Below are 26,769 nucleotides of genomic sequence, written 5' to 3'. Positions count from 1 at the left end.
AACTGACGTAATAACAATCATCAAATGATATTTTTAAAAATTTGCCGAATAATTTTTAATAAAACTATTTATTTGGGTCATTCAATGGAGAGTGCAGAAGAAGATATACAAGTAAGGGAAACAAAAACCAACGTTATTTTGAGTGACCCCGCAATCATAGCCATTCAATTCGCCAATAAAATTGGACCAAAACCTCAATTTAACATAAATAAAAAGCATTTCATACTAATACACAATAATTTGTAAACATTAATAATTTAAATTATAATTATTTTTAAATAAATATGGTTAAGAAGCAAATTTAAGCTTTATCTCAATCGATATTACATTAAATTAGTTTTATATCTAATGAGTGAAAAACTTCCAACACTGAGATATATACATCTCCAACATAAAACTAGACATCTCAAACATAAAACTAGACATTAATAAATGATTCAATAGAAACTCTAGATGAAACAATATGCACACATATATCTTTAGAATATACTCTAACATGTGATACTATATTGAATGTAGTAAAAATAATATATAAGAATAATTTCTCTTATTCTTCAATCACATTATCCACATTAACTCGATTAAAAAATTTTATGTATCCTTATTTAAAATTTTTAGTTCTCTTCTCAATTTTATAATTAAACTTTCTTTCTCTCAAACTCACGGCGGATGAATTTAGAAAAAAAAAGTTTAATTAAGAGAACTAAGATTCTCAAATGAGAGAAACACAGAAAACTTCTTAGTCAAGTTAATGCCGATGATGTAATCCGAAGATAAGAGAAATTATTCCCATATATTATTTTTCACAATATTACATATATAATTATGTAAAAATTAATTTTAATTTTAAAAATAAGTTAATTGATTACCTGAAGTCAAACTTTGATAAGCTGAGGAACAGCCCGACAAACAAGACCCTTTTGACACCTTCACCAACCACAAACCATAATATACCTTTTAAGTAATTATAATAAAGCCAATAAATATAATCCTTTCATGCAAACTTAATTTTTAATATTAATATGGTATAATACATATGCTTATATAATATAAACATTTTCACATTGACCGATTAGAAAAATACAGCTTAATTCAACCCCGTGACAGAGTTGGGTGACCATTGAGTCACTTCCAGCATAGTATCTGAATGTTCTAACCATTCCCCTCCAAATCCAAAACATCTATTATTCATCTTAGCAAGAACTATGCAGATAAAAACAATGTGATTATTAGTTAGAGACTAAAAGACACAGGTAACATGTACTATCACGTTATCTTACAAAAATCACCTAACAAAATAATTAAAACGTAAATGAACAAAATAATTTAAAATAAGAACTCAATTAAAAATCCTCACATTTAAATAAAGTCCTTAAGACTTAACCTAAATTAAATTCACCCATCAACCAACTCCATAAAATGACTAGAAGACATGTACCAAATAAACTAATGGCTCCATAAAACGACTAGAAGACATGTTCAGCTAAATCCAACTGACCGATTTCATCATTCAAACTAAACAATAAAATCCACGAATTGTTCGGCTCAAATTTATCCAGGGCTAACTGACAATGGAACAAAATCTCTCACCATACCACTCCAGCTCAAGATTGGGCCAACACTCTCCTTTAGCATATCATGACCAAGATCATTGTAGTTAAAGTATGCATTTCATTCAGCTAAGCAAACTACAGAAATTATACGACTTGAAAAACACTTGTGCAACAAAGGTAGACCAAATTGTCCTTCTAGCAAATTAAATATCAGCAACAATGTTTCAACTTTCAACTGTTAAATTAATTGGGTATTAACCCATATATTGCAAATTCTTAAAAGGCAATGCAAAATGAACAAAATAGCATTGCAAACAAATCAAGTCTACTTTATTTGCTGATACAGTACTTCCTGCACCACATAATTAAATGTCTGAAAATTTAAATCTCCGGAACTTCGAATGAACAATGCGTAACTGTATGTATGAAAGTTTAATCCTTATGCAGTGGATTCTTTAAGATAAGCAATAAGATCCGCACGATCCTGAGGTTTCTTAAGACCAGGAAACACCATCTTTGTCCCTGGAATATACTGCATAAGGGGATAAATGAAAGCACAAATCAGTAACATGGTGGTGGAAACAAGTTCTCAATGTCACCCTGCATTGCAATATTATTATCATAAAATTTAATAGCACAATACCCTGACTACATAAGAAAACCATCTCAAGATGAAAATAATATATTAAGTGACATAAAAAGATTCACAAACAGGTTACATAAGCAAATCTAACATTTGTATAATCAATGATTAATTAATTAATTAACCTATCGTCTCTGTAGATTAGAAAAATTTATTTTCAATGTCACCTTACAACATTACCAACTTAACAGCACAATGCCCTTAAAGAAAAAAATTTATACATCAATACGAAGGTAAGTAGCATGAAGTGGTAACTATGTAGGTTAGTGAAGTACATTTGAAATCAAAATATTAATTTACGCTGTACCTTTTTGGGATTGAGCAAGTAATCATACAAGGTCTTTTCCTCCCATATCACAGCCATGTTTTTGTTAGCGGTAGAATAGGAATATCCAGCGGTAGTGCCAGATTGCCTTCCAAACAAACCATTCAGATTGGGTCCTAAAACGATCAACAAGAGTAAATATTTTTATTTTCAGAATATTGCATAATGACATTATTCATGGAGAGGAGACAATTAACAGAAGACTAAAGAATTAACTGCGGAATGCGATCAGATAAGTGGAAGCGTAATTGGACTAATATACTAATCACATGGGGGCAAAAGATGTAACGTAAAAATTATTGACCAAGTGTCAAGGAAAAGCAAGAAAGAAATTTATCATAAAGTTTATTTTAACATCACAAAATGTTATTTCACTAAATATTAAACAATAAAAGTAATAGAACAATAAATGGCAACAATAACAATATTATCGCACTAGGTTCAGTTACAAACCAAATTCTTAGAGACACCATGAGATCCCTTTTAAATTGTTACTTATCATTCACTGTGCTTCTAGGTCTTCCCTACCGTTTCTCAAAAATAAATGTGTGTAAACGATATACCCTATGACAAAATAAAAGTAAAACCGAATAATTCCGATAAGAAAGGAACATTAGATCAGGGAAATCTTCTGTATAGAATATTCAAAGTATATGATTTCTTATCGGTTATAAAAAGGTTTCACCCACAACGCACACAAATTAAACTCTTATTGCATTCCCAATAATTTCTAACATAACCAATTTATTCGCCTTTTGCTTCTCTCCAGTCAAATCTCTAACAAACAAACCACCTAATTAGAAAAATAAAAATAATTGACACTGGTTGATAGATCAGACTTCAAAAAAACAATTTCAAGTTTCCAAAAACCAATCACACATCAAAATAACCTTCAGATTTAACAACGAATTTCTAACACATAGGGCTATGTACGGATTGAAGTCAATAGAGTATTTTTCAAATTCCAACCACAAAACGAAGTTGCTCTGAGAGTAAAAGTATTTTCAAACTCTTACAACCGAAAGCCAAACATACAATAGAATGTTTGAGTCAATATCAATACAGAGGAACTCTGAAACCTAAACAATGAAAAATAAAATCCAAAACCTGAGAGCATGGAGCGTTGAGGGCGAAGCAAAAAGTGATGAAAAAGTAACAGTGGAGCGATAGATCTGAGTGCTAATTAGGACAAAAAGGGAAGAAGCGAATATACCTTGTTTGTGACCGGCACCTTTATCGACGGTGTGACACTGAGCGCACTTAGTCTTGAAGATCTTCTCGCCGCTCTTGGAGTTTCCGGGAGGAGCTTCATCGAACGACGCCATGGATCTCTGCGTGCCGAAGCTTCCAGAAAGAAAACGTCAAATGAAATGCAAATGAAACGAAATGAAGCTGAAATGAGACGATAGCACCACACGCCACACCACAAGGCGGTCACATAAAATCTTTTTAAAACTCCTAACGTTGGAAACAACCTGGCACTTGCCACATAACCCCTTTCTCGAATGTAAGAGTAGCTTGGTGAAAACTAAATTAAATAAATCATTAAGTTTTTAAATTTCTTAATTAATGCTTTTTTAAAATTAGTTTTATATTATTAAATGAGATTTTTGTTTTTTTATGTCGGTTATCAAAATGAAATCCGTTAGGTCAAAACGAATATACCCAATGCATCTTAAACATGCTAAAAATCAGGTTGGGCTGGGCCATTTTTAAATTAAATTGCATAAAATCGAATAGGCTGTTGCTTTCTACACCCCTATTATTTTGGATTTTATTTTCCAAAATGTATTAAATAATTTCCTGAGAAATTTTTCTGATCCACTCTTTCGAAAGATACTCTCACCCATTTCTATTCTGGAAAAAGCTTCCCAAAAGCTTTGATGGGGTGCAAGAAGAAAATTAATAGGGTATGCGAAGTAACCTGGGCCGGATTTGTCCACTGCATACAGAAAATTCAAACACAAATATAATATCAACTCATATTGCATTGACATATATGCCCTTTAGCTATTCCCAAGTTAAATAAATATAATGTAAAAAAAACATGAAATTCATAATAATCTACAAAATATTCAATAAATTTCTCATAATAGTTTATTAAAATATAAAAAAATACATAAATTAACCTAGTATAACTTATTATTTTACTCATCTAGTTGACACTTATAGGCAGAATCATATAAACAATCCAATTAACATTTAAAGGTTAGTTGACTTATCAAGTTCATTCTATTTTTCAAATGAGAACAATACTAAAAATTTCTAAAATACTATAATTATGTTTTTTTTTTTAATTTTCATTTATAACTTGGACTTGGTAAGCTTAGTTTGTGTTTTGTTTTGTCATTTCCACAAAATCAAAAACAAACTCTCATACATTTCAAAGTTGTAAGGAAACTTTCATACATTGAACCTCCTTTCTCCAAACACACTTTTATGTATCTGTCTAAACTTTTGTTTTCCCATAAATATATAAAATATAGGCTATAGTAATATCCTAGAATGTTATATTTCAATTCATTGCACCTATATTTGATTACCAAAACACATTTTAAGAACTTTTTAATGATGCAATTTTATTCAGTTTATCTTTGGATTTGGTTTCCCAAAGAATTTGCTTATCCTAGATAAGTTAATTGTTATGTAGTTTTTTTTTTTTTTTAAGTTTTTAGGATTTTAAAAATAAATTTGCAAACATAGATAGACGTGACATAAGTTAGGGATCTAGATTCCTTTGGAAAAAATATAGATAAGTCATCTTTTACGATGATCCCTAATTTTTTTTTCTTTTAATTTCAAATATAACCAATTTATTCTCTTTAGTATACTTGAAAATGACTTAGTATTGTATTTTAAAAAAAAAAATTAACCCTGTATATGAAAATAGTCATATGTCTGTTTAAAGGTAAGTTTTTAAATTTCAAAATACTATAGTAGCAGAAGATAAATGTTATTGTCATATATATAAGCAAAAATTTTACTTAAAATATTTATAACAAAAGCTTGATTTTTTATAATATGTACAGCCTTCTATATATAAGCCTTCTTTGAACGAGTTTCTTTTGTAAGTATTTCTATGATAAAAAAATTAAGAACAAAATTAAAATTAATTTCTCTATAAAATAAAATAAATCCTGAATTTAATTTGTAAAGTTTTCTTTTGTGGGTTTTCTACTTTAATATTTTAAATTTATTTATAAATTAGTTAACTTACAAAAGATTGTTTCAAAAAATTCTTTATATTTTTCTCTTTTCCAAAAGTAATTATATATAAGTTTTCTTATACCAAAAATTATTAAACAGGGTATTTCGGTTGTAGGGTCGAGTCACTTCTGACACTTTTATGATTTCTCTTTATGCGTTGTTTGGTCTCACTCCTTGGTCTTTTTCTTCACTCTTTTGTCTGGAGATGTATCTGGTAAAGGTTCTCCAATGTCTAAGTTAGTAGATTGTCCATATGGTATTGTAGATCAATAATAGATGCACAGTAAATGTGAACCACCTACTTTTTACCTTTGATCTGTATTTATAATTTGTCATAAGTCTGGAATTAACGATTTCTTAATCATGATCCAATCATAATTGAATGCCTTTAATCGTTATTTATCTTAATCTTTGTAAAAAGTCATAATTATGGTCATAGGTCCGTCATCCGTCCACCCACCCTAATCACACTTTTTATTGCTATTTTTCAGTCTTCCAAGTCGTTCGACCTACTAGTAAGAAGACAATGTTGCGGTCATCGGCTCAAACGATACAGTGTGACTGATTGCATTGATATTATTAGATTCTTTTTAATATAACTGAAATTTGTGTTTATAACAATGCAGTAAGAAATTGTTAAAGTTTTACTTAAAATGACTAATATATATAACTAAAATATTCATTTGTCTTAAAATTTTAAATTAAAAATAATATTATATCTTTTTATTTAGATCTATTTAAATATAATTAAACCACTTGTACCACAAAATTACATTTAATGAGATCTTCTTCGATTGATGACATGTTCCACTCCAAGGAACCTCATTAATTGTTTCAAACAAATTACTATGTATTATAATTTCTTTAAGTACGATGTTTCTTATGAGAAGACAAGACAACTATTATCTCAGTATTTGTTTGCAGAAAGTCACCATATAATACAAGGCTAAAACAATAAGGGTTTGAAGGTTACATCTATTCCTTCTTTTTTATTTGATTATGGCATAAATAGTTTCTTCATTAGAAACTAAGTTTTACATCAATTACTAAAAAGTTATATGTTACCCTTCCAAAGCTTTGAGCCACTGCTCCCAACATTCCCATTTGTTTGTGCTGAACCCACCAACCCCTTTGTTTATCTTAATCTAAGTTATCTTATAATTGATAACAACACATTGGTAATGGGCATGGGGTTTAATAAAGGGAAGATTATTTTTTTCTTAAACTTCATATTTTAGATATGTATTCAAAATTTTGGAAAAAATTATGCAATGTTATAAGAGTTTTGTAAGGTGATAAATTTGTGAGAGTTTACATATAATTGTAATTTGATAATAATATATGATGTCGTTAGTGGCGGATAAAAAATTTAGGAGTGCTACATTAGATTTTTTTATATAAGTTATTTTTTCTAATTAAAGAAAAAAGTTTTTGTTTCATTTACCCAAAATAAGCACCTATGATAATAGAATTAAAAAATATATGATTATCATTCACTTCATATCATAAAATAACTAAAAAATTATCATTATCAAAGATTATCTAACATGAAATAAACTAAAGTAGTTGAAATTTTGAAGATAAGTTATAGATTTATCTTCTCCTAAATCTAAAATAGCATACTAATATAGGTGAAGTTACTTGTATTATGTAGAATGATTTCCATCTTAAAAAATTGTACAATACAAGTCAAGGAAAAAATTATTTTATTTTAGCTTAATCTTAAGTAAGTAAGAAAATTAGAATCTATTATATGAGAGTGATTATCAAGTATTAAGTGTGTAAAACTCCAGAAAATGACGTTATTCTAAAAATAACGTGACTCAATTATTTTAATATTAGATGGTTTTAATATAAATAGTTTAATTACGAACGAGTTTCATTATTTTAAAACACATCATCTCTCTAGAAACTACTTTTCTAGAGTTCTTTGACTTTTTTCTAAAGATTTTGACTCTCTGTCCATCTGTTGAAGATCAGAGACTGTCTGAGTAATTCTCGCGGCGAGATCTTTAAGTATAGTCAACCAGTTTCTGCAAAATAGCAAGTTGACTTCTCCTCTTTTCTTTAGTCTTTTTTTCTCTTCCTTTGCATGCACACCACCTATGGTTGCATGTGTTATATGAGTTTCCTGTGTGACTCTCTGATAATCAGTTCTAACAGCCTACCCTAATTATGATTTTGTTGTTCGTAGGTGTAGATAATGTATTTTGATCTATTGGAACTGTGTGAGGTTCTATAAAGTCGTTTAATAGATAAGGGAAGCTAATTACCATTTTTCATATTGATAATGTATAAATCAACTAAATTGCATGTTTGATTTGGATTAGAATTGCTGAATTGATTTGCTTATTAGTATTTACCCTGTCAGTCGAGCTTAACTCTCACACAGTTGATCCCAAAATTGAAGAAAAAGTCGACAATGAAATCGATGACGACGACAAATCATCAACATACTTTCGACCATCCCTCCCTACAGATTCCACATACAATGATAAATCAATAGTCAACATTATTGTTGAAAAGATAATGAAGAGTTAGATGATCGGTTGGCAGAGAAAAGATAAAGGCAAAGGTGCAAATGATAGGCGAGACTTGTATTTATAGCTAAAATAGACTTTTCGTCAGCCATTCTTAACTGTTGGATCAAGTCATATCCAACGACTCACAACATTAGACTTTACAAATTTTGATTGGTGCAAGGCTCAAAGTGGCACACATGTTTCCCTCAATGGTAATAATTCAAAATTTTGAAAATCGTTAGCAGTTAACCGAACAATCCAAAGGCTAACCAGACGAGCGACTAGGGCCGATGTTACTTCAAAAAAGATTGAATGACAAAAGCCTCATCCTATTACAAACCCCTTTGCCTGTGATAACAAACTCGTGAGTGGGGGGCCTATGTATCGTATGACCATTCGGTCAAGCACAGACTGGACGATCAACCATTAGTCGGATCCCTTCCCAAACCATTACTATTAATATACAGCCATAGAGGTGGACCAAATGGTCAACTAACAAGAAGATTAACTCTAATGCTGGATAACTTAAGATAAAGTGTTATTACCATTAATTGGACCGCAATTAGGCCGTTGATAATCAAAGACTCACTTCAAAATCTATAAATATAAGTTTGAGGTAATGAGATAAGGGGGTACTACGACATTAAAATCTCAATTGTCTCTCGTTGAACTAACTTTGACATTAAAACATTTTCTACAGATATCCTCCGAATGATACAAAATGAACATATACAAGAGATTTGGAACAAATTATAACATTTGAACTCTTTAAACAGTTAACTGAACATTGAACGTTAATCTCGACCTTACATTCGAAATACCAATAATAACTCTTATTACACAGTGATTTGTTAAAAAGAAAATTTTAGTCGTAGTTAAATTCTATTTTTCAGCGTAATTAGAAAATGAATAAAAATCTATCCTATAATTAAATATTAATAACTATTTTGAAAAAAGAAACTTCAGACTCAAATTTATAAAATGTAATACAAAATAATTTGCTAAAAGATAAATAGTCAAATTAAAGCTTATAAATAAAATAAATAATAAAAAATATAAGTTAGTCCAAAATTTGCTATTGACATTGAAATGGGAAAAACATAGATTAAATGATAGACAATATTTATGGAATTCCATTTTATTTCAATTTTTTTTCTTAATTTATTCTTTGGTACTTATAAAACTCTTGAAGTTATAATTCACATTTGGTCTATCTACCACCCCAGCAACTATACCATTTCAGTAACTTGGTTGTGCTGAAATCCTTAATTAGCCTCTCTTATCCTAATAATGGAGGATTCATGGCATAGCTTGGTTTCTCAATGGGTAAACACACTCATTAATTATTATATTATGTTTATTGTATTAGGGTACACTTGAAGCTAATTCTTTTCTCATGACATGATAGTTGTATGAACTAATTTATGAACACATTAGCATGGTTCATTTTTCTACATACATGATTCACATTTTCTTTTTTCATTCGGTAATGATAGGAAATGGATGATTTCTTCAACCAAAGCCACATGGTCCATTGCAATGAAGATGAGTCTCTGAAAGACATTATTGTTTTCTCTCCCGAAAGCAATATTCCATCTTCTTCCTCCCTCCAAAGTAACTTCAACTCCAAAACTTCATCATTTTCTGCTGCCCATGTTTTCTGTTTTGATAACCCTAATTCTGAAGCACATCAGAACCACCCTTCCAAAAGCACCACACAGAGCCAAAACGCGATCTCTAGAGCAGACAGACAACATCACATATTGGCTGAGAGAAAAAGGAGAGAAGAATTGACGAATAACATCGTAGAACTTTCCGCCATCATTCCTGGGTTAAAGAAGGTATGTAGAACATCGTAGAACATCGAGTAATAAAATTTAGGAACACGACATTTTAGTTTATAATATTTCTAAAGATAGATGCGTGATTTCTTGACATACATAAATTTTTTATATTTATTTAATATTATTTTCTTCTTTCTTAAGAAAAATATAAAACTTTATTTTTTATGATTTTTTACTTTTTATACCATGTGTCAAATGTAAAAATGTTACATAATATACTCAACAACATTATTGTTGACTTTTTTACTCGTTTGATTACTAACTATTTTGTTTTCATTCACGTGATAGGAATGGTTATATATACGTCGCTTTCTCCTGAAAATATAATATACCAAAAATAGCTTTCGATTAGTTTCTGGAGTCAGATTTTTACACTGATAATTTATACTCATTAAAGTCCAGTTTTTCAAGGTCTAAATTTAAAAAAAATAAAAATAAAAAATCAGAGTAATATTTATCCAAATGGGCCCTGTTATCATCAAGAAAATAGTAAATTATTTAAAACATAAGTCTACACAAAGTAAGTAAATGAGGGAATTCTCAATCATTTTCAACGTGATAAAAAACTTTGAGACACTGTATTGAAAATACTTTTACATACAGAAGATAAAATAATCATAGTGTAAATTTCTATATTTATTTTTTAAAAAATAATATCAAACAAATATAAAAAATTTAAATATGTCTTATAATATTTTTCTAAAAAAAATTATTGACGCGTTCTGGTAACACCGTGTTTGTGTAATCATACATACATAGCCGACAAGAACGTAAGTATTTTTGAGTGATTCATGAATTAAACATGTTTTCAGAGAGACAAGGGCAGTGTGGTACGTGAAGCTGTGGATTATGTGAAACGACTTAAAGAACGAGTGAAAGAGCTAGAAAATCAAAAGAAAGACAATATGAATTCAATAGGAAGCCTCACCAAGAAACCAACACTCTCCATAAGTGTGGAAGAAGAACTTCCCGAAATGAAGATTTCCGTTTCAGACAGGGAAGTGCTTATAGGAATTTTTTGTCACAATCCAAACAACACTTTAGTCAAAGTGTTGTCGTTGCTCGATAATCTTCATCTTTCTACCACGTGTTCTAGTGTGTTGCCATTTGGAACATCAACATTTAAGGTCACCATTATTGCTAAGGTACAAAACATTTAATTTTTCATAGCAACACTGTCTTGTTCAGACTCTAAGTTCCCACTGTTCGCGGACCTTATCCCTGTCTTGTATAAAAAGACTTAATACCGTTTTTCATCCTTAGTTTGGGAGGGTTTGTTCAATATGGTCCTATCTTTTTTTTTTTTCCATAACAATTGATCTCATCTTTTAAAAAAATTGTTCAATTGAGTTCTTTTTGTTCATAGTAGTTCCATATTCAAGTTCAAATTGTTTATTATAGTTCTTATTGTGTACGATGATGACATGATTTTTAACATAACATGATGTCAGGACTGTTAAAATAACATTTGGATAGGTAAATCCATGAAAGAACTTATTTTCGTCGTAACCAACACCGTTAGAAAATCGACGTAGTAACCAAAAAGAAGTCAATTGAACAGTTTTTTCAAAAAATGAGATCAATTATTAATAAAAAAAAATAAGATCATATTCAACAAAACCTCCCAAACTAAGAACCAAAAGCGATATTAAGCCTATAAAACAAATAACATTTAAGACATATATCTTCCCGACAGATTGAGATGGGAACACGTTTAAGAGTTGTTACAATCTTCTTCTTTTTTCTATATGATAATCTTTACCGAAAAAAAACTATAAATGTTAAAATTAAAATTTTTTTATTATAAATTTTAACATATTTTAATCTTCAAACTTAATTTATAAATTTATTTAACAGTGTTAATTTTTATATTAAATAATATTTCAAATTGATTTATAAATTAAAATATATGATTTTAAATTTAATTTTACGTTTATTTTAAGGATTAAAAAAATATTTAATTATAAAAATAAGTATTTATAACAAAAAAAATAGAATTATGATTTATATTTTTGTTATTTGTATTTCAGATGAATGACGAATATAGCATGACGATTGATGACCTAATAAAAGCAGTTGGAGGATGCTTATTGAATTTGAAGTCACAGAAGGTGTTAAAGTGAATAAAAAAGTGGTCCTCCTGCTTGTTAGGAATTGGAAGCTTTTGAAATGCAGTGCCAAGTTTGTACTTTGATTTTCTCTTCTCCTATATGTAGTTTTTATTAGATCTTTCAAAATTTGTGGAATGTTTAAGATTGAAAAATTAAAGAATATGAAACTTTAATTAATTTAAATATTTATAATTCTAATAATTATAAGAAGGAAGAAAACTTAGCTACATAAATAAGAGTGATTACATTGTTGTAGAAGCTTGTTCCACTCACCAGAAGAACACTTCACAAATCAACACAAACTTTTTTTCTATCAAGTCAATTAGACTTGATTTGGATAAATATCCAAAAGTTTGTAAGATTTTAATGTCAGAATTAAGTGTATCATTGATGGTCACAAAAGCTTAATGGAAGAGAAGCTTAATAGGAGATTGACTTCACCGAACATCCCTTTTTCTTCTTTCCTTTTTCAAATGTTTAGAAAATATTTTTACTTTTAAAATTTATGAAAACATTAATTTCTGGTATTTTGTTTATAATTTATGTAACATCTCATAATTTTAATAATATTAACATCATTGTAACATTTTTCTTTCCTTTTCAAATGTTTATATTAATAAAGAAGAATAATATTATGTGTTCAATTTCTAATTACTATTTAATTATAAAAATAACAAGTGATATTTTTGTAAATAAAAGTTTTATTAAGAAGTCAGATTTAAATTTGTCCAACATTGATTAGTTATAAAACGTTGGATATTATGAAATTAAACGTCCTATTAGGTAAATTTTGCAAAAATGTTTTGTGTGAAGGTAAAAATATACTTATGTATGACGTCAAATGTCCTAAAATTAGATGTTAAAAGGTTACAAGACTTTAATGCCCTAGTTTTAGACGTCAAAAGGTTATACAAATTTCGGAGAGAAGTTGAAAATTCATTCACTTTATCTTAGCACGAGACCCTCTTCTATGCTCAAACTTTTCTTGAACGAAGCTTGACGACTAGAACATGTAGTCTTTCTTTCATTTTATACAAATACATGTTGACTAACTACTTTAGGTATGATTTTCGTTTGTTTTGACCAATTATTTTCGTGTTCTTCTCCTTTATAGGCGCGTTCGACTTTCTCTCTCACTGGTGGTAACACTTTATTCCGAATAACCCACCTTTTTGAATGTTAGCTTTCGTTTTCAATTTTGTTTTCGTTTTCGTTTTCAAGAATTTGTTTGTTGTTCTTGTTTGTTGCTTATAGTTCATAGTTCATGTTGTATAAAATACAAAAATTTAGACTACATTTGTTGTTTTTATGCTTTTTAGGTCTCGTAGAATAATAAAAATGGATCACATTTAATTAAAAAAAAGTTTATTAACGTCACACAATGACAAAATTCAACGTTTATTGACAACAGACAATGATAATATCCGACTTCGGCCTCAAATTCAATGTTAAAGGCTGCGAAACATCGACGTTATACACCATTTTTGTATTTCTTGTTTATAATTTATGTAATGTCTCAAATTTTCAATAATATTAACATTATTATAAAACTCATCATATACTTAATAAATTAAAATAGTTAAACAATATATATATATATATATATATATATATATCTAAATATAATTATAATAGCAAAATATATACAAGAAAAAGAAATCTAAAAAATTCTTTCACACTTAAGAACTAAAGTATAATCAAAAGTTTTTCAAAAGTGTATATAGAAATTTTTCAAAAGTATATATATATATATATATATATATATATATATATATATATAATTAGTTAAAATGAAATTCTAATCTAAGTCTTTATTTCATCTCCTAAAGCTTGATTCAAAGCGAGTTCCTCATCTGTTCACATTATAAAGACGATCATTACAAACAAAAGAACAAACAAACACAAAATATAAAGAAAATGATAAGTTAATGTTATCAAAGAATACACATATAATAATATACAATCATTTACAAACATCAAATTATAATTCAATAACTAACAATTTTATAAACATTCAACTATTTATAATCTAGATTGATCATCCATATACATGTATTGATATCGAACTATAGGAGTGTTGCACCTAGAGGTGGTGCAACAACAACTCATGCACATCAATTACCATATTCTAAGATTAATTCGTCAAAAATCTATGGTCAATAAATGACCGTCAGGCTAAAGACCTTCTACTACTCTCCATGACATAATTATCATTCTCTTCTTGAGATTAGAAGTGATTCAGAACGTCAGAATAACCCCTAATAACTAGCACCCTATATCAATACATACAATATACACAACCATATTGAGAATTTTTTCTTGAAATCCTTATAGTACCATATACAATTTCACACTCACAAATATTCCATATCAACTTTAAATCAAACTTATACATACAACACCCATTTAAACTTCATTAAATTTCCAATATAAACAATGTAAATATCCATACAACACATCTTAAATAAAAATATATCAAATAGTGTAAAAAAACATTATAAAGCTACCAACACAGAAATCCTTAATGAGAAAGATCACTCGCCCAACGAATTACTGGAAAAGCCACATTCAGACCTACAAGGAAAAGTATTGCTCAGCGCCCCAATCCATCGCTTAATGCCCAGAAGTCAAAGAGCTCATTGATTTCATGGTGCTTAACGCCCTAATCTTTCGCTCAGCGCCCATAAGTCAGAGAGCTCATTGACTTTGTGGCGTCTAACGCCCTAGGATGACACTCAACGTTATACCAGAAGATGCAAAACTATGCTACTTGATCTAAATGCACTAAATACCTTTTCCATATGATCAAACTAGTATTCTTGGTACAATAACTGATTTGAAAATAGGTTTATAACTCAGAAGAAATTTCATTTTGCTCACTTGTTCAAGAATTTAGTCCATCTAATCAAACCAACTTCCCCAAAATACAACTAAACATATTTCATATATTATACACCAAATTTTTGAGAACCAAGTGGCTAAACAAGTCTTAAATGACTCAAAAATAGACTCCAAATCCCAAGTTCCTTCCTAAACACATTCTTTTAGAATTTCACCTATCAAATCCCAAATTAGATTGTAAACTAACCCAAGACTCTCCTTTTTCACTACTTCAAAATTAACAAACAATTTCTAACCAAGTATAATCTCAAACACAACAACTTAAGTGGTCAAAACAAATAACATTCAATACAAGTTCACAATAATACTTTTTTAATTTCAAATAACGTGCATTTACATCAATATCAAGTAAGTCACACCACCACATCATGGGTTTTTTAACAAGTTACATATCCTAACTTCATAACTCAATCAATTGTCCTAATTAAAGCACATCAGTTCAAATTTAACGAATCTTCTTAAGCCTTATAAATAAACATAAGAGATAAAAAAACTACTTTAGCAGCTCAAAGAACTCAATTTGCACCTGCATACCACAAAATCATGATTAGGGTACATGGTTAGAACCACTGATTAACATAGAACATACTAGAAGGCTAGGAAGGCGCATGCGACAAAATAGACTCACATGCATGGAGGAAATGTACAACTCAAGAAAAGAGTAAAAACTAACTTACTCTGTTTTGAAAAAACTGATCAGATAGAATGGAAGACTTTATTGTCATGATCACATAAACACTTCCTGATTTTTCAAGATATAATTCGAGGATTAGAACTTGAAGAGAAAAAGAAAAAAATACTTAAAAAACAATATAAGTTACTACAAAAATAATTATTAATGTTGATTAGAAAAAGAAAATCAATTTAAAAATGTACTTTTTTTATGATTATTCATATATAATATATGTGAAAAACTCCTCTTAAATTAGATTTAAAAATTTTAATTTATCAATAGAATTTCATTATTATAGACGAATATGTAATTCAATTTTTTTTTCTTGTAGTGAACATATTAATTCTGGTCAAGTCTAATGAGGTTGAATCATATTATGCATTTTCTTAATGACTTTTAGCAAAAGTTTCCTTTTACTTTTGTTGTCTTACGTTTGAACTTTCTTTCGCAGCTTAAAAGGTGATAAGATTCAAGAACAGACTCTTTTCATATAAAAAAAAAAAGTATGGTGAAGAGGATATTCCACTTTTTAACGAACTCATTTTTTTTGTTATTTCTCCCTTTACTTGATAAAAATCCTTGCTTTTTATGTCACATAATTAACCGATACAATTTTTTGCCATTTATATTTACATAAATCTTAGAATAATGTAATTTAACAAAAATAATTGACATAAAATATTTATTTTGCACCAGTAATTTTGCATTTGCAACTAACAGCTTTAAATTCAACGCACCACTTGTTAAATTTTTAGTCAACCAAACATATATATATATATGGTATACAGTCCGAGAAGATTTTTGATGCACTAGCACGGATCATAAACTCACTTGCTGCATGTCATACACATCCAACAGATATTCTCTCAGATTCTTCACTAACTCATCCATGTTCATTCTGCATTCCTCATCCATCTGCATATAATAACACAACATTCGAGATCATGCATTTGCATGATTAATATAAGATAATGATATTTAAATAATATTTTTTTTACAACATTTAAATATTATTTACGTATCATTCTATAATTGGTCCATTATGATTAGTATTATTGACTGTGAAATAACCAATCAGAGAACAACACGATGTTCAAATGTCTTAAAAAAATATTATCATTAAACATAAGGGTGCATGAAAGGTGTTTGATATATGTACCTGAGCAATGATGTGGATTATAAGAGTACAAGTGCCAAATGGTAATACACTGCTACTGGTTGGAGAAAGATGCAGCTTTTCAAGAAAGGCCAGTATGTTGCAGACTATGTCCTTTTGCTTCTCACAATGGATTCCAATCAGTATTTCCTCATCTAGGACTCTTGCTTCAACCTCAAACAGTGATTCTTTGTTGCTTTCACTGCTATTGCTCAAGTTTTTCTTTTCGGAAACTTCACATTTTCTTACCAATGTTGATGAATGATGTACTACTCTTTTCTCACTGTTTTTATTTTCCAACTCTTTCACTCTCTCTTGAAGTTGTCTTGTGTAATTCACTGCTTCACGGAGTACGTAAGCCTTGTCCATCTGTAAAGTTACACACCAAATCTTACCGTTAATACAAACTAACAATTTTTATTAGATATTATATTATATTATATTATATTTTTTTACAAAAACAACAATAATGCATTTCGGATTTTAATTATAATATATAGTATTACATAGTGGACCATGAAATCTTTCTTTAAATATTTTCTTCCTGTGTGATGATAAGTTTACTCGTGTCATCTTTTGAATAAAATAATATTTCCCACGTGTATTGATAATAATAGTTAAAGTGGATCCCCAACTGCCCTATTATGCCCAATAATTAGTGTAAATTATAAATGAATAATTGCAAAATTAAAATTAAAAAGACATTGACAAAATAACGTTGGGACAACCTGTTGAAAAGGTATTCCATACCTAATATTAGCATGAGCGAAAAGCACGACAATTATTTGGAAAGAACAATAAAAAAACCTTTTTATTTTGTTTTATTAATCCAAAAGTTAATTGATAGTACATGATTATCCTTTTAATATTAGATAGTAACACATGTGAGTTTATGTACGTGTTAATATTAATTTTTCCATTCAAAAGGACGTGTTGAAGATATAAAAGAATATATCAAACTATTTCATCACATATTTTATCAATTTATATTACTTCAATAAAGCTAGTTTAATTCCTGCAGAAAGAATAAAAATTATCTTACTATTTTCTTATTAATATAACAACTAGACTTTGTATCAAATGAGTTGACTCGAAAAGTAACACAACAAAATAGGTCAATCACACACACTCTCTATATATATATACTCTCTATCTATATCTCTCTCTCTCTCTCTCTCTCTCTCTCTCTCTATATATATATATATATATATATATATATATATATATATATAAATCAAAGAAAATGCATGATGAAACTAAGTTAATTTCTTAAAAAGGATTAAAAGAAGATATTTCTAACCAACACTGGTTGGCAAAAAAAAAAAAAACAGAATTATTTATTAAAAAATGCATATAAAAATCCATAAACATATTTTTAATATGCATTTCAATGAAAGAAAATCATTTTGAATTTTTATATAATACTGAATGTTGAAGATATAGAACTGACCCTCTTGAGTCCAGGAATGGTGGCTGAAAGTGCTATGATGCTCCCTGTGAGTTCCTGTCTCCTTTTCCTCTCAGCAATGATGTGATGCTGTGTCTCACGAGACCTTCTAACCCTCTTTCTTGGCTGAGCCATGGCCGGTTCAAACTGAGATCCATCTTTCACCATAGCACCACCCCTTTTACTGCAAGATCCCTTCAGTGATGAACCAAGCTTTGCAGAAGGCTTAGCTTTTGCGATTGGCTCAGCAGTTGAAGTATCAAAAGAGAGAAGGTATGCTGATGATGATGATGGTGGTGATGTTTTCAAGGACTTGATGGAGTTGGAACTGTAGCTTTTCTGCAGAGTTTCACCAATTGCCTCATCAAATGACACACTGCTGTTGCTGGGACTGTTATTCTCTCCTTCAGGTGACAAATTCTGTGGCTCCTCAAGGATCTCTCTCAGGAACTGTTCCTCATCAAATGCATCATAGTCTTCCATTTCCTGCGACAACTATGAACAAAAAGTTCTGACTTTTTCCCTGGTTTGTTCATGGATATATAGCAGAATGCATACTGAAAAACCCAGAAATTGAAACTAAATGTAGTTGAAGGAGGCTTTACCAGATCGGAAATCCAGTTCTCCAATGAATCCTCCATGTTTTATGGATCTGAGAACTCCTTTTGTGTGAACCTCTGTGTTTCTGTGAAGCTGAGATAGCAGCACTTGCAACTTCTGTATCAGATTGCTGTGACTGTGTTGGAACAAGGTTCAGCTTTTATATATACTAATTCTATTATAAGATGATTTTTTATTTTTTATTTTTTATTTTTTATTTTTATTTTTCTCACACCTTTCATGCGATTATTATGTATTGAGAAATTAATACTCGTTCCAAGCATACTCCAGTTGACTACAAACAAGTTGTGTATTTTATTATATTATTTAGATGGTTTTTTATGACAGGTGGTGTAAAACAAATCCATTGAGTCAAAAATGTAATATTTTATAAAAGATTTATTCTTAAAATAAAAAATTCCTATTTTAGTAATTATATTAAATTTTTAAGTTGTAAAACTTTAAAATGGTAATACAATTTTATAAAAGTGTGAATCAAACATTATTATGAAACAATTTATATGTGCTGATTTATGTAGAGGTAATGTGACGTCATATAAAATAAATCCTTGTAAATTTCTCTCAGTAGTAAAATTATTTATTGGTTTTATAGGTGACTATAATGCAAATATTTTATTATCTTTATACAGTATCTTGCATTAGTCATCATTAACATACGTAACTATTTTTATCATTCTCATAATCAGAATTGCAAAACCTAATAAAATTAAGAAGTCATTTCAAACTCATCTTTTTTTACCAGAATCGCGAAACTCAGTTTGTGTAGTCATGGAGATCACCATAACAAGAAACCACAAATCCATCATCCACCTTCACCCAAACCACTGAAACACAATAATCCAAGTCGTGAAGCTCGAACCCAACCTCTAAAAAACCCGATTCGTGCATCCTAGTTCAATCTTTGAATAGTACTGCTGTGAAATCATGCCTCCAAATTGTAATTCGCCACAACCATCTTCTCACCGCAACAGAACTCCTAAATCGCGCAACCATGTAACCCTAGGACATGAGTTCTCCATCATGCATCTCCGTAGCATAACCACCATCATCAATCTTCCTACATACGCAATCCAGAATTGTGCAACCATCTTCTCCAAGAAACCCTCACATCTTCTCCTTTTGCAACCAGAAGCCATACAAAACATAGAATACCCTTCATCTTGTACATCAGACATGCAAAAAAACCCAAGCTACAGAACCAGAAAATCCTCAATCTACATCATGAGTTGTAGCGTCGTGAGCATTCACACTGATCAATAACGAGCCAAATTGTACTACCATCATGAGTTACCTGCACAAAAACCATATTCAAACCACCAAATGAAACCCATAAACCTAAATTGAAACTCTACCTAGACACGAAAGTCACATGCAACAATGCCTCCATCTTCCCTTACAAATTCTATAATAATTTGTCACTTCATTTAAAACATCATCATGTCATGTCAATATCTATTTAATGTTGTTGGCCTAATTTAACAATAAAGATTTAATTGAAACAATTTTATAAAAAATAAAGAACTCAATTGAAACGAAAAAAATTAAAAATTTATTTGAGATTAAAAAAAAATTGTAAATCATCAAACCTTATGTTTATTATAGTTTTGGTTTGGTTTCATGTTTTTTTTTTTTTTAATTTCTTTGTTGTCTCATTTCTATGAAATATTGATATGGTGAAATACGATTTACGGAGATTAAACTATATACAATAAAATTTTATTGAATGTTTAGTATGGTTTTATATATAAAAAAATTATTATATTCTTTTATGTATTTTAACTTTTTTTTTTGGCTATTGCAATCTAATAACTTTAAATGTTACTTTATTATTTTTATTTATTTTCAATCAAATCTCTTTAAAAGTTATTTTTTTATTTATTTTCATCCCATGTATTTAATAAAGAAAACATTATAGTAATAATGAAAATTACATGAAATTTCACGTGTCAAACATTTCAATAATTTTTCTTTTCATTTTTAAATCAATGACGCCTCACTTATTATATATTTTCTTTTTAAATATTGTCCACTATTTTCTCATAATCACGATGATGATATTTTTATATAGTCTGACATCATTATAATAAAACACAATTAATATAAAATTTATAAAATACTTTTCATTATTTTTCAATTAAATTAGTCATTGTGCCTCTTTTGTCTTTTTCTCACTTTATTATTGCACTATGTTATATAGATTTTAGGTATGGACAATCTAGTATATGAGCTAATCAGTGATGAGAATACATTATTAATCGCCAAAAATGAAACTTGTTGGATCCAAGACTCAGACCACTATGACAATTATTGTGTGCAAAGTGCCAAAAAGTAGCTTATTTAATTTCTCATCGGAAATGAGTGAAGCTTTATTTTATTTTACTTTTAACTAAGTTTGTTAAAGTTCTAGCATGATTGTGAAATATATATATATATATATATATATATATATATATATATATATATATATATATATATTCACTATTACAAAACCCATACTTATATATAAGAAAAACATCATAAATGATAAAAAAAAATAGCGTTAGTCATTTAGAAATAATAAAATTCAATTATTTTAATATAAATAGTGTGTTATAAACTAATTTTATTATTTTAAAATACATTGTTTTTGTAGAAATTATTTTTTTAAAGTTTTTTCACTTTTTTCTAAAAGTTTTAGATTTCTGTTTATTTGGTTGAATATTATAGATCTTCTGAGATTCTTACGGTGAGATTTTCAAGTTTAATAGATCAATTTTTTAATAAAGTAAATTGGTTTTTCTCTTCTTTCTTTGGTCACTTTCGTATTCCTTTCATGTTAGCTCTTTTTGTCTTTCATGTAGTGTTTTATTATTTTATAAGACCATCTGAGAATAATGGTTTCTGATGATCGATTTTATAAAATTAGTGAACAAGGCCTATGATCCAAAAGATCCAAAATATCTGCTAGAAAAGTGATTTTTTTTTAATGAATTAAAATGTTGGCAACAACACTTACGAGACTTGGGGGACAGTAACAACTTCTAAATCAAAATATTTTGCAATATTATATTTAAAACTTATAACAATCCTCCACATATTGCAAAATATATAAAACGAAAGAGAAAAGAATTTATTTTGGGTTTCACAAGATGTAATGCATCAAAATTGGTATAACAAGCTATATGAACCAGTCTTAGATCAAGAAACTTAACACACAGTGTAGTTGGTATAGTAAGCTATATGAACCAAAGACACTTCAGTGTGTTAGAGGTTTATCAATCACATTACACCCCCCACGATCCTTGCTGTTATTGTTGTGATGCGCTTACTAGGTCATGCGCGTGCCCGGTATTCATGAGTGCTCTAGAGGTCATGCCAAGATCTCATGTAAACGGCCCCACTTGACACTCATATAGGTGATTAGTGTATGCTGCAAATCATACACCACCCATAAGGAATATAAAGATCAATAAAAACTTTTATTAATTACAAAGTTTAATCTCTCAATAATATAGTCTTTGGCACTTTCACACACACCATAGGAATGGACATATTTGATTTAAAATCAAATTAGTGCTATTAGAACTAACAAGTGACTTGTTTTTACCCATATGAACCTTATCCATGGGATCTCCAATCACAAAGGTTGGGTTACCATCACTTGTTTGTTTCAGTGGTTTAAGTCACATTCCCCTCGATGTTTCTAAGATCCTATTTCTTCCTAAAGGTTTTGTCAGACTCACATAGTCAATGGAAATAGTTCCATTCTTTAGCAGTTGCTTCACCAAATTGTATATGTCTCAATTGTATATGTCTATTCTTTCCATTGTAATTCTTCTTTTTAGCTATAGCTATTGTCGATTGGCAATCACAGTGTATTGACACTAATGGGGTTGGTTTCATTTCTAGTGGAATGTTTGCTAAGAAGTTTTTCAACCACCCAGCCTCACTACCAACCAGTGACAATCTCATATTCCATTGTTGATATTACAATAATTGTTTGTTTGGTTGATCTCCATGTAATCGCACTACCCTCAAGTGTGAGTACATAACCACTGATGGATTTTGTCTCATCTGAATAAGAGGTCCAATTAACATCATTGTACCCTTCAAATACAGTGGAAAATCCACTATATTCAATGGCATAATTCATTGAACCTCTTAAGTATGTCATAAGCCTAGAAAATGCATCCCAATGTTCTTGATTTGGACATTGAGTGTACCTACTCAGTCTACCTACTGCATAAGAAATATTAGGTAAAAAAACTCATCAAGTGCAGTAAGCTCCCAATTATCTGGGCATACTAAGGCTGAGATAATGATTCTCCTTTATTTTTCATTAATTTAGAGTTAGTATCATAAGGGGTACTCACGGGTTTGAAATCATAATACCCAAACTTCTTAAGAAGTTTCTCAATGTATTTTTCTTGGAATAATCATATACTATATCCCTTCCTTATGATTTTAATACCTAAAATTACATTGGTTTCATCCATGTCTTTCATTGCAAAGTTCAATCCAATAAAAAGTTTAGTTCTAGCGACAATTTCATTGCATGTACCAAAAATTAACATGTAATTCAAATACAAACATATAATGACACAATCACCATTTTCAAATTTATAGTACACACATTTATCAACATCATTAAGCGAAAAACCAAATTTATTTTCTTTGAGTAATTAAATAACATTACCTACACTCATGAAATAGCTTTCCAATCTGTTAATCCAAGAAACGGTTGTTATAAATTCCAACAGCTTAACTAATAACCAATCTATATTACTGAACCGTTTCCATAAAAATGACATCCAGACCCAAATATAGCAGCTTTCAATATGTATCTAAATGGTCATAACGATGTACCCTAATCATGTTTTTGTGGTTCATAGGAGTATATAGGGATTCCTGTGCATTTGGAGTTGTTTTAAGCTTCTTAAAGTTGTTAGCAAAACTATGAAATATAAAAGTATTGATGATACCCAAATCAAGTTTCAAGTGCTCACTTTGCAAGAAGACTGGTTTTACATATTAAAGCTTTTGCAAGAGGGGATGTATTTTGAAGCCATGACCTTGGACCTGCAATGTTTATTTTGTGGACTACCTTTGGACTTTTATTTTGTTGACTATTACTCTTATGTATTTAGTTTGTACATGTATTTGTTTTTTCAAACATTAGGCCTCTATTAAATTATATTATCGGCTTCATTTTGATGTAATCATTAATTACCATTGATGGAGATCCCTTTTTATTTAGTACACAATAAAATATGAATTATTTGTGGTTAAACACAAATTTATATTTACCTTTAACATATTCTTAAACCCTATTCAAATTATTTCATTAATTAAAATGCATTACATCAAATACATTAATATTATAATTACATTACATACCCAGACAACAAATACATCAAGTACGTTAATATTACAATTACGTAATTACATTACATCAACTTTTTTTACAACAAAACATGGAAGATTCATATATTACAATTACAATAAAAACACATACAATAAACATCATCCCCATTAACACCTTTAACCATTTTTCCAACATAAAAAAAAAATTCTCTAAATTTGATATTTTCATCTTTTCAGCATCCCTTTCTTCCATCTTTAAGACAATGTCAATCATTTCATTATTTTTCAGACTTTCATGATCCATTTCTTCTATCTTCGCGACAGTTCTAGCCATTTCTTTATTTTTTGGACTTTTTTCAATTCCTTGTTCACTGTACCATTGAAAATAATTGCAGCCAACCAAATCTTCACTCTCACTCTGTTGAACAACACAACAAAAACACGCTTCAAAACACACTTCTAGTCCTTGTTGACCACAAAAATAAAAAACAACGATTTTTGTTTTCATAAATCTTACTTTGAAGTTAGGACAACTCCAAAACTTTTTTCACTTATTCTTAGGAGTTCTTGCAGCTTGAAACATTGCATTCTCACCATAGTAGCAAATGTGTTTTATATCCAACCTCCTTGTGGCGTCATTATTATGTTTCATCCCCAACTATTGCATGTGCAAAATTAACAAGAACGAGACTGAGACACGCCTCACCTAAACAATGTTTGAAGCCTTCTACAACCTCTACTTTTACAAACTCAACCTCTTATTAAAAGTCAAAACTTTAAATATTAGGGAAAACAAACTAATCACTTAAAACGGAATGAGTGAACACTTTAGACATTGAAATTATTCAATAAAATGACATTTCATTAACTAAATATTACAGTTCACATGTCTTGATATCATTTATGTCAAGTTAACAAAAATAACTTATTTGTTACACATTTTTAAAAATAAAGACCCAATTAAAATTAGTTAAAATTTAAGGACTGAATTGAAATTTTAATACAAATATAATAATCATCCAAAAGTTTTTACCTATGATTAATAAAATAAAATAAAAAAACTCAAATATCACGACCTTCCATTAATAAACATTGATCACGTCACATTCATTATACTTTGCTAGTTTTCAATTATAGTTATAAGCATACACCAAATAGTTTTTGTCACACATAAAAAAAAGTATTTATAAGTTTACAATAAAATAACAATTTTTAAAACATCCAACTATTGTAATTTGGTAATTTGTCAAAGGTGAATGATTAATAAATTATTAGGTTTATAAAAAAGAGATTGAGATTTATTGAGAAGATATATCACTAATAAAATTTGAATCCAATACATAAAAGATTAACATCATAAAAAATTTTAAAACAATAAATTAATGAGTTTTCATCTTTTATATATGGTGTTCAATTAATATAAAACTTATATGCACGCTTAAAATTCTAACATAAATATTATTAATTAATATCCACAAATTATGAAAACTTCCACCATATAAATATACATTCAAATGTTTTTAAATGTAGACAACTCTAATTCCAACAAAGAATTGTTTTGTATAAGAGGTTTATCATTCACGTTAATTATTTGAGATGATAGTGTTTATTTAGATTAAATATTAGATTATTTTATAGAAAATTTTGAGAAAAATGAAATTAAATGTGAAACTATAAGAAAATAAATTATTTATGGTGATTATTTGATGAATTATTAATTTACTTTTATGTACAAAGATTGATTTTGAAATGAATTTTAACAATTTTTTCAATTATTATTGACAATGAATGAACAATACCTTTAAATCATTATTAATTTTTAAGAAATATTTTATTTTCATTTCCTCAACTAAATATTTTTCAATCAAATAATATGTATATTTAAAAAAATCCATCTAATAAAATTTTTAATATTATATTAAAAAATAATTTATCAACTTTTATTAATTTAGTAAAATCAATCAATGTTATAATCAAATCTATTTTTTTCATTAAATTACATTATTTTACGTTTCCTTAATTTTAAATCAACCATTCACTCTTCACAGATATTATGTATAAAATTTCCACGAACGTGATCATGTTAAAATAGACTTACTAAACCATAGTTGAGAGTTGTATTTTGAATCTTCTATTAATATATATAAAAGTATTAGATAATACTGATAATTTTTAACATATTTTTTTTAGAGAAAAATTAGTTTTAACATGTTAAATGTTATTAACAAAATTTTAAATTTTTATTTCGTAACTAGCATAATTGCAATATTTAGGTTGATAGGACAGTACATAAACATCTAAAAATAATTTTAATTTTTGCTTTGGGTGGGAATACTTTGTGTCTGCATCAAATCATAACCATAATCACAATAGTCAAACTCTACAAATTTTAATCATGAAATTAGGTAGTAAATTAGAATAAT

The 26,769-nt window shown here is 28.8% G+C and overlaps 3 protein-coding genes across 6 annotated transcripts; 1 reads left to right on the top strand and 2 right to left on the bottom strand.

Moving 5' to 3' along the window:
- Positions 1 to 1,717: 1,717 nt before the first annotated feature.
- Positions 1,718 to 3,989, bottom strand: LOC106758147 (cytochrome c). The gene is made up of 3 exons (XM_014641081.2): positions 3,735 to 3,989; positions 2,504 to 2,637; positions 1,718 to 2,085 (listed from the first exon to the last, which is right to left on the bottom strand). Exons 1-3 carry the CDS (start codon positions 3,844 to 3,846, stop codon positions 1,993 to 1,995), a joined length of 339 nt encoding a protein of 112 aa, XP_014496567.1. The 5' UTR covers positions 3,847 to 3,989; the 3' UTR covers positions 1,718 to 1,992.
- Positions 3,990 to 9,392: 5,403 nt separating this feature from the next.
- On the top strand, positions 9,393 to 12,217 carry LOC106758431 (transcription factor bHLH25-like). The gene is made up of 3 exons (XM_022780168.1): positions 9,393 to 9,576; positions 9,747 to 10,091; positions 12,125 to 12,217. The coding sequence occupies exons 1-3, from the start codon at positions 9,541 to 9,543 to the stop codon at positions 12,215 to 12,217; spliced, it is 474 nt and encodes a 157-aa protein (XP_022635889.1). The 5' UTR covers positions 9,393 to 9,540.
- A 3,187-nt stretch (positions 12,218 to 15,404) lies between these two features.
- On the bottom strand, positions 15,405 to 19,155 carry LOC106758812 (transcription factor NAI1). 4 transcript variants are annotated; one of them, XR_001375575.2, is made up of 6 exons: positions 18,988 to 19,152; positions 18,386 to 18,877; positions 16,939 to 17,304; positions 16,611 to 16,694; positions 15,784 to 15,848; positions 15,408 to 15,632 (listed from the first exon to the last, which is right to left on the bottom strand). XR_001375575.2 is itself a non-coding variant. In XM_022779942.1 (5 exons), exons 1-5 carry the CDS (start codon positions 19,021 to 19,023, stop codon positions 15,600 to 15,602), a joined length of 1,002 nt encoding a protein of 333 aa, XP_022635663.1. In that variant the 5' UTR covers positions 19,024 to 19,155; the 3' UTR covers positions 15,405 to 15,599. The 4 variants fall into 4 exon arrangements, 3 of the variants coding, with proteins under 3 accessions (XP_022635663.1, XP_014497287.1, XP_022635664.1); XM_022779942.1 differs by lacking the exon at positions 15,784 to 15,848 and having other exon boundaries at positions 15,405 to 15,632; positions 18,386 to 18,868; positions 18,988 to 19,155; XM_014641801.2 differs by lacking the exon at positions 15,784 to 15,848 and having other exon boundaries at positions 15,410 to 15,632.
- Positions 19,156 to 26,769: the final 7,614 nt, after the last annotated feature.

Source organism: Vigna radiata, chromosome 4 (genome assembly GCF_000741045.1).
Source record: "Vigna radiata var. radiata cultivar VC1973A chromosome 4, Vradiata_ver6, whole genome shotgun sequence".
Taxonomy (NCBI): Eukaryota; Viridiplantae; Streptophyta; class Magnoliopsida; order Fabales; family Fabaceae; genus Vigna; species Vigna radiata.
The sequence above is the reverse complement of the archived record's forward strand: the minus strand, read 5'-3'. Positions and strand labels throughout refer to the sequence as shown.